General features: G+C 41.7%; 1 protein-coding gene and 1 non-coding gene across 2 annotated transcripts; both read left to right on the top strand.

Annotated features, from left to right (window-relative positions):
• Positions 1-8190: 8190 nt before the first annotated feature.
• On the top strand, positions 8191-9461 carry LOC109462681. The gene is made up of 2 exons (XM_019759245.1): positions 8191-8403; positions 8919-9461. Exons 1-2 carry the CDS (start codon positions 8208-8210, stop codon positions 9128-9130), a joined length of 408 nt encoding a protein of 135 aa, XP_019614804.1. The 5' UTR covers positions 8191-8207; the 3' UTR covers positions 9131-9461.
• A 4140-nt stretch (positions 9462-13601) lies between these two features.
• On the top strand, positions 13602-13681 carry Trnal-uag. The gene has a single exon. It is a non-coding gene; the product is annotated as a tRNA-Leu (tRNA).
• The last annotated feature ends 2958 nt before the right edge of the window (positions 13682-16639 follow it).

Genomic DNA, 16639 nt, shown 5'->3' with positions numbered 1-16639 from the left:
CGATATAAATGTAATATATACTATCAAATGAGTTAATACAATTGGATTAAATTTGAATTATTATCTTATTCTATCCACTGTATCAAATTTCGTCTCACTCCCCCAGCGAAGCCAAGCTAAAGATCAAATTTCCCCTTCGTCATACTCATATGTGAACAAATCTCTATAGGATCCACATATCCATTTTACGCCTGATTTTTTTTTAATTAGTCAGATAGCAGCATATGGAAAGACACAAATCACATATTTTCAAGGAAGTTTCTGACAACGACGGGATATTGTTTTTCTTCACAATATGATATTTTACCTAACGATTGTTTGTGAAGTTCCTTCGCTGGTGTACTTTTCTTGTAGCCCCTACCAGGCTTTGGGGACGGCTGGAAAGAGCAGACATTGTCAAAATAGACAGATTAAAACATACCAGGGGAGTTAGTCCGCCTGAGGACTTAAACGTGTATAGAAAGCAGCAAACTGTACTCCTTTAGCAGATCAAATCCATTGGCATGTTATCTGTCTATTTGGTTAATTTCTACTTTTGCCGACAGCCGCGTCTGAAGCCTGGTAGAGGCTACTTTAATTTCCTTAAGATTGACGTAACAGGATAATTACAAGCAAGATAAGCAAGACGTCATATTGATGCAGTCCCATTAAAGAGCACCGCAGGAGGGAGGCTTCTAAGAATCAGAAGCGTCATTAAGCTGCAATAACTGATCATCATAATAACTAATAAGCTGCAATAACTTCATTTTAAGTTGATAACGGCTGTAACACTGCAAGCAGCCCAAAGCCCACACTTGGCTTTGCTGGCACATCGAATTTTCGACTGACCTCAGTTGTAGTTTTCATCAGAATACAATTTTTTGCAAGTGACCGAAACTTAACCCCAACCATTAAGCCATTCGTTATGTCATTCTTATCTGCTTTTTCTGAAGTGTATTTTTCTTATCACAAATGTGCACATAACACCTCAAGAAGAATTCAACCTCAAATTGAAATGATGTACAAGCGTTATGTGATACTATTACGTAAGGATCAATTAATTTGCTACTGGAGGGGGTATTCTGTTTTGATAACGGTTTAAGCAAGTTTTTCGCGTCGCTCGCTATCAAAAAACGTCCCCGTTGGCTATAAGGTTCAACTGAATGTTATCAGTGGATGAAGAATGCGAGGGCTGAATTCAGGAGACAATAATTATGCTTACAAGCGCTCGCAATATGATGCACACGCCTGGTATCATTTCCGCTGTGCCCTCTTTTCAATAAACATCACTGTACACTCATCGGGACTATCCACAAGTTAAAGGGTGGGAGCACACAACCCCTCCTCTACGGGCATACATGGTACTTCCCTTTTGGTTACACTATCACTGGTGGGTTTGTGTTAGAAGCACCATCTGCTAAAGCTCTACTGGTAGTTCGTGACTTAAGTGGTTGCTAACATTGGGACAGCAGGCTTGCTGACTACTAGGGCTCAGTGTCGTCATAATTGCAGCAGAGAAGAGCAAAAACAGCCGTAATACCTATAAGGTCTATAACGTATCTGTATCTGTATAGCTGGTTTAACCGCCCTTCGGCGTAACACACCAGCTGCTGTATTTGTATAGTCGGTATAACCGCCCCTCGGCGTAACACACCAGCTTCTGTATCTGTATAGCCAGTATAACCGCCCTTCGGCGTAACACACCAGCTTCTGTATCTGTATAGCCAGTATAACCGCCCTTCGGCGTAACACACCAGCTTCTGTATCTGTATAGCTTCGAAGGCACGCGGCGCGGCACGGCGGCAGCTGGCTATATTACACCGAACGACCTGTTACACCTCACCCTAAAATGTTGATGTATTAATTGACTGGTGTATATCAAGCCAAAGAAAATCACTTAAATCCTATTTTTATTCGTGTGCCCACAGGAGAGAGGAAAAACAAGCGTAATACCTGCAAAGAAGGATTAAAACACAAAATGTCATCGACAAAATAAGTCAGAATAAATCTCTTTAAGTCCACTTTATTCCCCTGTCCTTTAAGCACGCCCTTAAGCGGGAATGTAGCAAACATAGTAAATGTCAAAGTACTTAAAAGTAAATCCCGAAAAGAAGTTACTTAAGGTGTTTACACATTTCGCATCAGGTCATTGACCATGTGGCTTAACCACACCATGAGCAAAAACAAAGGAACCAGTAGCTAGTACCCATACATGTGCCTAGAAACATTGGATGTCATTGAACTAACAAACAGTTAACTTCCGTGAGGCAATCTTGAGAATATAAATCTTCACAACTGGTCATGATCGCTCACGTTCACATTTTGCAGCCTTACTTTGCTTATAATTACATCCAAACATGCGCGACTCCAGTGCTATCATGAATCCCCGTCACCACACACGTCACACTCCGCATATAGACTCGGTAGCTAAAATAGGCCTGATAACCAGACTATCACCTACAGGTAGCCGCATCACTCCGCAGGGGTCCATCTTTCTCTGTCAGCATCATTATATAAGATCCGCCCATTCTGAATTAAGTACTACAAGGAGGCTGCGGCGACGAGCTGAGGTTCTAGATCTATCTTGCAGGCAAAGCTGATCACCTCCTCATCTCACTGTTTTGCTTCGCGAATTTGCGAAGGACTTGCGGTTCGCACCTATCTGAGATAACCAACAGGTATGCATTCTGTGGAATGATTCCTTCTTTGTCTTCTCCGTAGAAATGCTGCATGTATGCAATCCGGTGTGGGTCTTAATACCATATTTAGCGTTGTTTGTCTGAACTGAGGAACGATAGCAAATTGTAGGTATGACTTTGCAGCAGCCTAAAGGATGCCTTGAAAATTTCGTTCGTTTGTGTTCTGCCTTGGAACTTCGTTCCGCTTTCGAGAGGTAGCTTTTGTTGCATCTTTTTGGATTGCCCTTATTCACATTTCTCTTGCCAAAGACGACAAGAAATCTCTATGCCTAGCTACATTGTGGTGTAAATGTGTATAAATGTTTATCTTGAATATTTTCCTTACTCAATCAGTGATCTCCATGTTGCATAGTTTTCCATTTTTTACTCTCCGTGTGATTTTCATTTCCTTTCAAGTCCATTTTTGGTCCCAGTACATCCGTAGGTCCGTAGAACAGCCTAATTTTAGACGTGCTTTTTACATTTGTGTCCCTTATGTTGCTGATAATGTGATAAGCCACGGCTTTTTGGAATCCCACCGGGTGTGTTACGAGTACTTTTCACCGAAGGATTACTGTCGTTCACAGTGTAACGTCGCGCGATCGCAACCTTAGGGCATTCTTAGAATTGTCTTACATGTGTTCTGAAACATTCAGCTGATGTTGAAGGTTACACATCCATGTAATAAGATATAACTAAAAACAATTACTCAAGCAGCTGGATAGGATTTTGGATACGGTCAGACATTGTAAACCTGCATTTCTCCTGCAAGTCTCTGGTGTCACTGACAAAAGGTAGTGGATACTACCTGAAACGTCTGGCCGTTTCCAAAATCATATCCAGCTGCTTGAGTAACTGTTTTTGGCGTATTCAACTGTCAGCGTTCTCGCAAAAGGCTACCATAAATACATCCTTGCCAGTTGTTCGGTTCTTTCACAGCCTTCTCATTGAAAACACTGCGAGTCTGCGACATCAAAATCGTGCGAAGATCTACGAAGAATATGATAATCATTGCTTCGTTACTCTTTCCAAAGAGGTTCAAACCTCCTTGCTCCTACTATATTATGCGGTACCAAATTGTTTTCCATCAATGAATCCTTATAGGGCGAAGGCGCGCTTGATTATAGCTCGACTCATTATGTTGTAGTGCAAAGGCAACGAACCGTTAAATTGTTTCTCTGACTTCCAAACAAGAACTGTCGCGTCAAAATGAGCCCTGCGCCCAGATAGTCGTGCTGAATGGGCTGGAATGCAGTTGAAACAAGATGAAAACACGACTCACGACTCTTTTTCTTATAACTAAATATATTCACAACATTTTCTGTAGGACAATGAAGACTGAGCAGATGCTAAAATAACTTTTCATAGAGCTATTTTAGAATATCTTAGGAGCGGTGAGAAATTGGTATAACAATGATAGTCGTGCTGAATGGGTCGGAATGAAGTTGAAACAAGATGAAAACACGACTCACGACTCTTTTTCTTAAACCTAAAAATATTCACTACATTTTCTGTAAGACAATGAAGACTGAGCAGATGTTAAAATAACTTTTTATAGGGCTATTTCAGAATCTCTTAAGAGGGGTGAGACATTGATATAACAATTCACGCCAATAGATCTATGACTATTTGCACCATGCGACAGCATCCAAGTCTATAGATTATGAATAAATGAATAAATAAATAAAAATAAAAGTAAGTCAATCGTAAATCTATTGTGTCTAAATTCACAGCGGAGGCAACATACATTCGTCGGCTGTCGGTAGAGTGAGCGTTAGATGTTTTTTCGTCACTTTCATGGTGCAGTTTTAGTCAACCTCTCTCCAACACCTACCGCTCTCCCAAACTCCTATGGCAAGGCGCCGGGAGCATTTTTATGTGGACACTATCAAAGCAAGAGTTCTAATATGTTGGTCTCTTTCCAGTACAGTTTGTTAGATACTCAGATCGTCGGTAAAAGTGCATCCAAGAATTACTATCTATTCGCAACAGCTGCTCAAGTCCACTAGCTTTGCAAAATGTCTAAGAAAGGACAATTTTTTTAGTATCAATCAGACACAAAGACATCGCTGCAAGGAGTCTGCCATAGGGAGACCCAGACAAAAGAAGGTGGGGCCGTCTTTCCTTCACCTTGATGAAAATTGATTTTAGGGGGATGCCAATACCAACAGCCTCCAGACTAGCCGTCGGCCGCCAAATGTGCCTCCCAACGACACCCCAGACGGTAGAAGTGGGCGGAGAAAGGAACGTAAAGTAAGCTGGGTTAGAAAATGGTGACCTAAAATTTGATAAAGTACCGGCCTTATCTGGCACGAGTCTGCTGCAGAGGTAGATACGAAAAGGGCCGGCGATTCAGGATTTGGCTGAATCCGAGAAATGCTGCTAGCGACGCTACCTAGTACAGTTGGGCGGTTTCCTTTTATCACATACAATTTGCTGCTTAATCAAACTCAATGTAATGCGAAGGCGGATCAAAATTAACGCTAGCACACATGGCACACGATGACAGAAATTACAGTAAAAGAGGGAACGTTTTGATACGCCTTAGATGTCGGGTGACTGATAATATCAAGGTGTTGCGTAGTTTCATGTCGCTGACATTTAAGGAACAAAGTTATCATCATCACCATCTTTTCTATGAGAGCAATGGAGCAGTGAGAGAGAAACGGAGCGGAAAATTTGAAGCCGATCCGATACCCTGAATTCGAAGAAGTTAAAGACGACACGAAAAAAAGGAAATTGTCAAAAGTGTCAGCCAGTATTCAATGAACGCTAGGCCAAAGACGCTAGGCCAAAAAAATGCATTCGTATGATGTTAAGAATAATCGAATCTTGCAAATCATCCTTCCAGTTCTTAATTTCTGTAGCCAGTTAATCCAATCAAAAACTGCCGATGGCGTCACAGTGAGCGTGGCATCCGGTTTAGAAGCTGCCACCACGGCTCGTCAAAAACGCTTTTCTGACAATCAAACAAAAGCAAACGGAGAGGCAATTCATTTCTTGTTAAATACATGAAAGTATCTAATCTCAGTTTCTACGTCAGGACGGGCATATCAAAAAGGGCCTGCTGAGCCAGTGTCTCTTTGTGTCAACTAATATAGATGTTATCATCAAAACATGGAAGACTACCTTCTAGAAGACTCTCTATGTTCTAACATTGCCGTCATTTTTTCGGATTCCGCTTTCTGTTTCGGAGTCTATACTCTGTTCTGGAGTTTCCCAATGACTTTAGTCCAGAGCTAAAGGAAGTTGTTGGCAAAAGTGAAATTGGCCACTTAAAACGCACTGATTCTCTAGCCTGGTTACCAAACCTATTATAGCTCCCGAGTCCTACATCCTCTCCTCTAGTTGCGGGGAGGATGTAGGACTCGGGAGCTATAATAGGTTTGGTAACCCGGCTACTGACTCTCAACTCCATTATGCTTCATAATGTACAAGACATGTGCGTTTTACTCAACTTCTGTCTTCATCGACAAAAATGGGAGTTTAACCCAAGCCTGGCCACTTAAAACGTACCGGCCATTAACTCTGTTTCGAAGATACGAGGGTTTTTCCCCGCGCTTATCTAGAGAATGGAAATTGAACCCGGGTCTGCCCCTTACTCTGCGCGTGTTCCAGGTGTGGTCGGCAGATAACAGAGACCTGTCCTTTACGGGACGGCCTGCTGTCGGCTGCGGCATGGCTGATCGACGTGATACGATAGACCGGGTGCTGATGACCAATTACACTCCGATCCCTAATCACGGAGTTCCTGCAGATAATGGCCACCGGTTAACGTTAAGCGAAAGACGTCTGTTCTTTGGACCTTACCACGCTTATTAGTCTGGTGAAATTGAAGTTTTGTAAGAATATTCAGAAGCAATTTTGAACGATTTTGATCATGAAAGCTACCACGTGATTGTTTCCCATATGGGTATAAACTTTTCACGTCTAATTTATAAGGTAAAAAAATCTGTCCTCACTGTCTGTACAGTAACCAAAATATTTGAGTGGCTCCCATGAGCCTTGTTTTGTGGTGAACATGAAGTAAATAATTTAAAAAAAAAAATTTTCATATCACTCCAACCAAGGATATCTGTTACAGTTATCAATATATGAGAACTCATGACTCTTAGCTTACGCCTAGGTGTAAAATGTATGCATTCATGTATGTATGTATTCGTTGTTCATGGCCATATACGATATTAGGGTGACAGATGTGATTGAAATGTACTTTTATTTAGACGGCAGTTTGGTTTGTTCGAATGACATTAACTGTGAAATTATGTTAGCCGCGCAAAACTAAATCACAGAAACAAAACACTTCTTGTTGTATGTGTCCTGCTATGCTTTCTTTCTCTTCTGGGATGGGAGGTTTGACTCATGCTATTCATAGTTTTTCAAATGTCTTGTAAACGCCTTTCTCCACTGTAAAAGTGGCTGCGAGAATATAAGTTGTACCTAACTTGAGTTCGCAGTCACTTAGTCCATGCCCTTTTACTAGTATTCGTATTCATCACTGTGCTTCTGAATAAAAAAAATGTACTGAAGGCCAAAGTGACTGTAGGTCCGCACACGTCCCAAGGCCGTGTGGGAAGGGAGACTAGTCACGGTCCTTCAGCACGCGTACGTCTGATCCTCCCACATTGTCAGGAGACGTGCGGCGTAAGTCCCTTAAGTACGGCGGCGGCGATTTTAAGCTTATCTTCGTGAATGGACAAGAATGCGGCAACGTCTTAGCCCACGTCAGTTTGCCTGGAACACGCACTCATCATGTTCTTTATGAAAAATTTGCAATGTAAGATAAAAAAATGTCGACTTCAATGTCAGCCTGCCTAATTCTGCTGTTTTCTTTCGTTCTCTCTCTGCAAGTTGCACAATGGAATGGTATTGAAAAGTTTGCATAGTAAAAAAAAGCAAAAGTCAACGTCAATGTCAGCCTCTTGACATATCCTGCATCCTATCTAAAATTCTGCCAGTTGTATTGTCCTCTCTCTCTAGTTTACGCAATGGAAGTGAAAATTTTCATACTGTAATAAGAAAAAAAATACAAATGTTGACGTCAGTGTCAGCCAGCAACGACTTGTGACATCTTGCGGCGTGCTTAAGATTCTGCCATTGCTTTTATCGCCCTCTGCAGGTTATACAATGGGAGTGAAAATCTGCTTAGATCTGCTCAGTGAGAAAAAAATGTCGACGTTAATGTCAGCCTGCGACGACTCGTGACGTATCTTGCATCCTATAATATTTAAGATTCTACCATTTTCTTTCGTTCTCTCTCTGCAGGTTACACAATGGTATTAAAAAGTTTGAAAGAAAAAAGTCAACGTCAATGTCACTATGCAATGACTTGCGACATCTTACGTAGTACTCAACGTCATTCTTTTATCGTTCCCTCAGCTCTCTGCAGGTTGTACAATGGGAGTGAAAATCTGCTTAGATCTGCTTAGAAAGAAAACAAAATGCCGACGTCCATGTCAGCTTGCGATGCGTTTCGTGACGTATCTAGCTATAGCGACCTATTTTAAAGTCTGCCATTGTTTTAATCGTCCTCTCTCTACAGGGCACACAATGGCTGTGAGAGTTACGCCATCGAGCGTTTGCGTCATCGGGCTGCTGGTCCTGATGCTGCTGACGTCACACTGCGATGCCTACAGCTTCCGGGAGAAGAGCTTTCGGATGTCTCCCTACTACCGACAGTACGGCGGCTCCTTCAGAAGGATCCGGGCCGACCAGCAGGCAGCTGCGTTCTCCGAGACAGGAAATGGTAAAACTTAGCATGAAAGTTCATTTGTGTTGGTATACATCATTATGACAAAAAGGGCTAAACGCTCAGACCAACACTGAGTAAATTGAAACTTACCCAAATTTTCGGCTGACCCCGTCGACCTTGTTCACGGAATGGACCTGTCTACTGCAGATTTACAGACAATTGTTTCTTCGATGAACACAAGTCTACAAGCATAAAATCAAAATTTTCAGTTACATTTAGCAACTAATCTCCAAGCAGATCATACGGTGGCAATGGCAAGGCGGTATCCATTGGCCAGAGGAGTGTCCATTAACCACCAGTGGCTAATGATACTCCTCTGGTCAATGGACATGGCCTGCCACGGTATATGATCTGCTTGGAGATTATCTAACAACACGTTCTCATCTACTGCAGGAAACAGTGAAAACGCCGACGAAGGCGGAATCTACCTGTCCGATCTAGAGGCCGGTAAAGAAGGTCTCCCTCAAAATTCTCAGTTACATCTAACAACACGTTCTCTTCTACCGCAGGAAATAGTGAAGACGCCATCGATGGCGGGCTCGACGACGAAGGCGGAATCTACCTGTCCGACCTGGCAGCCGCTGAAGAGGGCCTCCCCGCGGCGGAGAAGCGATCCGCGATGCTGCAGCAGCTCGCCCAGCAGCTCAAGAACTCCCGGCCGCGCGAGAAGGCCGGCTTCGCCTTCAGGTTCGGGAAGAGGGAATCGCGTAGCGTTTCGTGAGGTTGAAGAAAAAGCGACCACCGCCGCACGAAATGGTATCTTTGTAGTCCCTTAAAGCACTGTGCGTAAAGGTATGACTGGTTTATTGCACTTCCAAAAGGTACAGTATCGCAGAAGCCCTTTACAGGGGGACTCACTGGAATTGCACTGATCTTTCACAAAAGTACAGCTACACAAACCACATAGTCACTTAACACTTAAAATACAACATGTCATGTTAGATTACACGTTAGGTACACGTGGGCGAAGAAATGGAGACTTTACGCATGTTTTAAGCTGTGCTGAAAAAATGGATTTTGTGCAGTGGACTGTTCTTCTATGAGTATCAGAAAACAAATAGTAGTATGTAGTCGTGGGTGAAGACATGTTTATGACATGGTTGTATAACATTGAATTGTCACTGTAGTGTTCCAGATTGAGATACAGAATAGTCACATACCTCACTTCCTGAGCAGCATTATATAGAACAAAATTCCTGGCCCTAGCTCTAGACAATCGATAGTGTCGAAAAAATACAGAAAATACACACACATGTACGCTACGTTTATCCTCATCCGATGTAAGGAAGTCAAAGAGCATCAGTGCAAGTAAATACTTGAGTTGTGAAAGATACATTGCCTATGACTGATATTGAGATCTTTGTCTTTTTCGTTTCTTAAGCTTAAACTTAACCAAAGACTTGCATCAGAACTCAGACGTTCAAAGCGTAAAACAAATAATTATTCCATTGTTTTGAAGTACTTTTTCATGGTCCGACAAGAGCGAGGAATGTCTGATATGAGCATAATTGAGATAAAAAGATGATGAAATGTAAATGCGGAGCAGCCGGTTATGAATGAAGTCTCTCAATCGCTGTCTACTTATCAGCAATACGAACAAGATACAGCCTGTAGTACAATGTAGCAGGAGGGATGGGGCCGCTACTGGTACTGGTGATAGCTAGCGTGGTTCAAGCGACAGGTGTCAGGTGGCGCTTCGTGAAATCGTAGTACCTGTTGGCATTCAGTTAGGAGCAACGCAGAGTTTATTTTTCAAGAAAAAATACAGAAGAATAGAGAAAAAAACTTGCTAGCGCCCGTCTATATCTGCCTAAATACAACTTGAGTGACAGAATCTCGGTCACAGTGTAAAATCTAGAGACCCACATGTTGGTGTACGGAAAGGCTCCAATTAACATTTCGGTAACAGTGCAGCCGTCTACACCACTTATTGATAGCGTGTTACTACGATCTGGTAAAGGACAGACCAGTTAACATGCATCATCATCATATTGTCGAGCTAAAATGATTACAAACTTGGCCAATTGGATATAGGGATTTTCTTTTACACAACCAGTAATGCCTCTTATATTGCTTATACCCCCGTCACATTGTCGACGAGCTTCGGCCGTATTTGTCAATCGCCGAAAGATCGGCCGATTTTGAGATCGACCGACGATCGCGCGTATTTTTGGCTTGAAAATCGTCGCGGTCACATTGTGCGAGGCTCGGGCGATCGCTTCGCAATACATCTATGATAATGAAGTCCCTATGACATGGCACGCAGATGAAGCAAGGCCGTGTATCCACCAAAAATGAATAGTTTGACCAATCTTTATGTTTTACCTGTCGTTATATTTTTGTAAGCAAAGTAATGGAGCGGACTGGCAGAATAAAATAGAAATACAAACAGGAATTCTGTGAAGGATCCAACTTAAATACTACCACAAGAGCCACAAATTTACACTACCGTCTGGTTAACACAACGACCACCTTTTTAACCAGACAGGGGTCGGCCGAAGCTCGCTCGACACACGGGCGTACGTCGCCCGAGTTACGGTCGACGATCTATCGATGCTCGCACGATCTATAGACCATTCTACCAAAACGTAGAACAAGACATAATGATTATCATGATATCAAAATCTTTTTATACACGCGTACCTGAACAAAGCTAATAAGATATATTGTTCTAAAACTTTGCCTGTATACTTCTGTCTAAAATAGTATGAATCTTCCGGTAAACAAGCCATTCAATGTCAACAAAGTAGACAGAGGTAAAAAGACCCATGCAATATAAACTTCAACTAGTAAGTAATATCTATCACATGACGTTCTTGTGGGCGCCCTAAGAAAAAAGTCAACCTCATTCCAGGATGAACAAGTGTAAACGTCAATTTATTATACAATCTTCTGAAATAAGGCCACACACCTCCTAAAGAGACAAGAGTAAAGAATTTCATGTGCGTTCAATCAGTTGAGGTCAAAATCTAGGCATTTGGCCTTATATAGTTAAAACTTCGTCATCTTTTTAAAGTGGTTTTGTTTATTAAGGAATGTTGATTTAACAAAAGGACAAAAAGGACGATTTTGTCTATTTTTATCCTTTCTCGTAAACTTAACTTTAACAATCAATGGGACGTTGCTCCTGCAAACTTTACACAGTATACTGTCAATGAAATCTCAAATAAATGTCACAGGTGCTGAATAAATAATAACTTCACAGGAGCTCGGCCGAGGCTCGTAGAACCTTCGTCCGACACTGGCACGAAGCTCGCTCGAAGCACGCACGATTTAAAAAACTTTGCGCAAGTCGGGCGAGGTACGGAAGAGGGTCGCCCGAATATTTTGCGAAGCTCGCGCGAGGGTCGACCGTATTCAGCGACCGTCGCCCGATTTTCAAAGACGACATACGGCCGAGACTCGTGAGATGTACGTCCGAATATCGGTCGACTCTTGGCCGCACAAGGGCGAGCTACGCGCGAGCTGGAAACGAGCTCTGCGACGTCAAAAATCGCCGGCGACTAGTCGCTGATGTTAAGAACACGTTTCGCGTGTCAGCGAGCTTCGGCCGACTCCAAAAAATCGCCGGCGATCCCGAAAATTCGCGCGATGCTCGACGGAACATCGGGCGTACTACGGCCGTAAATGTCGTTTAGAGCTCGCCAACTAGTCGGCCGATCGATTTACGCGCAATGTGACGGGGGTATTACGAAAATCCCAAAATCCTATGTTCTAGCTATACTAGACTCTATCAGACTTCGGGAGGCGGCTGGAAATAGTAGGAATCGGCCAAATAGAGAGATAACATGCTAGGGGAGTTGGTCCGCCAGAGAGTACAGTTTGCCGCACCCGGGTACATGTTATCTCTCTATTTGGCCGATTTCTAGTTCTTTCCAGCCGCCTCCCGAAGCCTGGTAGAGGCTATGTTCTACCTACCAGATGAAATTATTTTCGGAATCGATTACAAACTGCGGGAATACAAATCAAATGTCTTCAAAGAAATCCTTTGTGACGATGGCTTTCAAAATCAACAGGTGGGAACAGAGAGAAACCCCGCCAGCACTGACGTAACTGACGTAACGCCTGTCAGACATCAGACGCAGCTGACGTGGGGACGCAAACGATCAGATACGCCCGCGGACGGTTGCTATAGCAACGGATAATGATGGTAAATCCTGTCCTCCTCCCACGCTCTGCATCACTGGGACAAATCACCGTGGAAAATCACAGCTAGTGTTTTCAATTAAGACAACGACATAGCCGTGTAGGTACCTCATGTAATAAGTAAACGTTGATATGAAGTAATTTATGATGGTTGCTATAGCAACGGATACATCATCGCTTAATGATGGTAAATCCTGTCCCCCGCCTACGCTCAGCATTCTGGGCTAAATCACCGTGGAAAATCACAGTGGTTATTTTTTTTCAATAAAGAGAACGACAGAGCCGTTTAGATATCCCATGTTATATTCTATAAGCTACTGATAGTACATGTAGGTGCTTTATTAAATTTCATACAATCGATATCATATTTCTTAAACCCCTGCTACATGTACTACTGTACATGTGAGGGAACACCATCGGCAAGCAAAAACATAGGATTCCTTTATAAAGACCTTCTAACATCAAGCTTGATGTTTGTTTCTTCTTCTGCTCCGATGTGATATAGCTTCCTAAAATAGACGTTCTGGTGTTGATTTGGCTTGACGCGTACAGTATGTTGATTAGGGTGAGGAGATGCACAGGCGAGCGAAGGTGACGGCAAACCTGTTAGAGTCGCAGCACGCGAACCTGTTGAATTGAGTCCAGCTGATTAGACGGAAGCCGCTCTTGAGAGAAACCCCCACAGGGGAGCTAGAAATCACCCGACAGAAAGCTAATGAGGCATCAGTATAACGCGTCTAGCCACCTTACAGTAGAAATAGACACCTGAAATCATGCTGAAATACCTGGCGCGTTACGCAATGCCATCATCTCTGATGTCTGTTTGAAAAGGCGGTTTTCCGATTCGCGGCCATTTCAGAGGCTCGCTTATGCTTTGAGCATGCAGGAGCAAAAGGCTGAGCCTGCTCCTGGTCTCGCCCACGCGCACACAGACGCAGGGGTTATGTCAGGTCAAGGTCATCTAGAGCAGGAGCAATCAGCAATTCAGCTAAATGCGCCGAACGCGATGAATCACGAGCAGGCTGGGAGGGAGCGGAATAGCGTGAGGTAGCGTGGCCGAGCGGTCTAAGGCGCTGGTTTTAGGCACCAGTCCGAAAGGGCGTGGGTTCGAATCCCACCGCTGCCAACATGTTATTTTTCTTTCTGCCAAAGGATAATTTATTACCATCAATGTAGATTAGTCTTATTTACTGTAATCTTAATCTAATTGTAATTTTTATGTGTAAATAAAGATTTTCCGTACGGGCTGGTATGTTGATATTCGGATGTAAAAGGTGAATATTGGTATGTATTTAGAATATGCTCGCATCCTATGAGGAAGGTATAGATGTTTGGAAAAATAGATGTATTCAGCTAAATTCGTCTAATGACAGTAATGAAACTCTGACCTCCCATTCAGTTCATTTTAAGTTCTATATGCTGAGTTTGGTTAATTATCCTTTGTTATCTCAGGATAAATCTTTGTTATGAATTTATTATTATTATTATTCCGTTATTTATTGTTTATCTTAAATTATGTTTGATTGATTAATTATTGTACTACATGTATTTTTGTTTAGTTAGTTGGACTCCAGGAAGAGTAGTGTAAACTTTATGTATTACACTAAATGGAGATCGAAATAAAACAAACAAACAAACAAACAAATGAAATCTAGCCGGTAGTTTAAATTGCCATTTGAAGTTTGCCAACCTAACGTAGGTTTTTCTAAGACAAAATCTTTTATTACAGATCTCCACAATTTTCTTTATGGGCGTACACGTTGTTAGCTTTCCGAAGGCAAAAAAGGAACCTTTCCGAAATTGTAAGGTTGCCAAAATATGTATCATTTTGAAAATCTTAAAAATCTGTTCAATAGAGTTCACCTCCAAGTTAGGTAGAAGAATACACTCATGATCAAGGTCGTTTGTATCTATTAGTTAAACCTCGTTAACAACCCCGGCCGTCTTAAATTCGACTAATTCTTGGGATACTCAGTCCTAGTCTTCACCAGACTATCAAATATGGTGAAAAACAGCAAAATTCAGCGAAATAGGGGGAATACTTGGCCGGGGGAGTTTGACCACCTTAGACCTAATTTTAAACCTTAACGGTAGACCCACTCCCTGGCCAGTCGGGCCATGTTTTTGCCGAGTTGTACTATCCAAACCCCCTTACTCAATCCTAGCACTTTACATTGTAACAGTGCGAGTTCCCTTTAAAACCAGTGTTTTATTGTTACCCTTTCAGATAATGGACTAAAAATAAGCCCCTTGTTTTAGTTAACTGAATGGTTAAATGTACCACAGGAATCCAGGCTGGTATGGCAATGGCATTCCAATCATTTGACAACTATGCAAATGTCAGCGTTCGCCGGCTAGCTGCAGTGCACACGTCTACCGCACAGTGACGCTTTTGTACTAGCCAAATGTGAACATACGTGTTGTCACAAGGGTCCTACTAGGAACAATATACAGATAGTGTGTTGTAATTCCAAAGACATTACATGCATGTATATCTTTAGTAACACTAAGAAAGAGGAAAACATATGGTACCAGTTTTTAAAAAGGGATTATTTTCGAGGATCTTTAACAAATTTAAAGCTTTTAAAAATATCTTCTGGTGATGTTTAAAGGAAAAAAAAGTGTGATCCAATAACTTGATAAAATTCTTTATTTGCAGTGAAAAATGTTCACAAGTATGAGAATCACACTCAAAAACAAGTAAATCAAGTTAAGATGTAACAGCTCATAAAATAACTACCATAAATTCAAACAGTCAACAGTGATTATGTAATACATCATATGAATACACTACTAACAGAGCTATACAATGCATCTCTCTACGAGTCTACTATACATATCACCCATCCTGTACGTATTTTCCACAGTAAGAACAGAAACGGACCCGTAGCAACCTAAGCAGTCTCCTCACAGATGTGTCATGTCTTTGACAGGCTGATGTTGAGACCAAATCGAACAAGAGACCCTGTATACTTCCCTTGCACAATTACGGTAACGTATTATTACACACTTGGCAACCGTACCCATACATATATACATGTACAATGCAACTGAGACGTACCAGATTTTAACTAATAAAACACAACTTCAACTGAAGATAAGTTGCACATTGAAAACTCTTGGAGTCTACTGCTTTTGTTGGTGTTAAGAAATCATTTTGCTTTTAAGTGAATGCTATTCCATCCATAACTGCAAATTGGGCATACAGTACATTGTTTTCTACCCTTTATACCATTATATATTGAACAGAAATGTTGTTCATGTACATATTGACAAGCAGCTGAATTGCAACTTATTTCTGTATATACATTTAAATGAGAATGTGTTGCAATCTTTAAAATTTGGTATTGTTATATTGTTGCACTGATAAATAAATGCAGAACTACGTTGTACATCATGCAAGCTTTCTGGCACAACAATACTTAGTTTGGCATCAATGGAAAACAATTGTAATGTCCAGTGCTGCAGTACTAACAATGTCCACTAGGGGGCATTGTGAGGATACCAGCAAAAGCAAGTGAGCACCGCCAAGTACTGTGACAAATGTCACAAGTTCTTCGACTCGAGTAAAACTGTGTATCCAAAATTGGCATGAACGCAGAGAATTCTACTCATGTCTGTGAGCTTTAAGGTGGTGGTCTGTGACTTAATCTTACGTGAAAATTAATAAATAAATCATCATCATAGTTACCAGGTTGTCCTTTCAAGTGTTTGGAATCAGGTACTAGTATTCTGTAGTTTATGGTACATTTTTGCTGCTCTGTACGCACCACCTAGCAGCTCAGCAGTGAATTGCAGACCTTCAGTTTTACAATACTAATGATACAAAGTGTCCAGATGTGTAGGGCAGGATAAGACATTGTATAACAACAGTTTAGCCAGAGTCTTTTCTTTGTTTTGGATATCTGCTAAATATGAACTTTGTTATGGAAGAATTTCGTGAGATACATAAATGTTCACCTTTACAACATTTTCACAGGGAACTGGCAAAAATGTCCCTTAGTTTATGTACATATGTACATTCTCTTATGTTATCCTTTTATAAAAGCAGCAGCATCAAATAATCTATAATAAAACAAAGTTA

This window comes from Branchiostoma belcheri, unplaced genomic scaffold, assembly GCF_001625305.1.
Source record: "Branchiostoma belcheri isolate BF01 breed outbred unplaced genomic scaffold, Haploidv18h27 scaffold1, whole genome shotgun sequence".
NCBI lineage: Eukaryota > Metazoa > Chordata > Leptocardii > Amphioxiformes > Branchiostomatidae > Branchiostoma > Branchiostoma belcheri.
The sequence above is the reverse complement of the archived record's forward strand: the minus strand, read 5'-3'. Positions and strand labels throughout refer to the sequence as shown.

Bases quoted from the DNA above. Each gene is read 5' to 3' on its own strand.
- LOC109462681 (XM_019759245.1), top strand. From the start codon at position 8,208: ATGGCTGTGAGAGTTACGCCATCGAGCGTTTGCGTCATCGGGCTGCTG. The intron at 8,404-8,918 runs GTAAAACTTAGC...CTTCTACCGCAG, and splicing joins GTTCTCCGAGACAGGAAATG to GAAATAGTGAAGACGCCATC.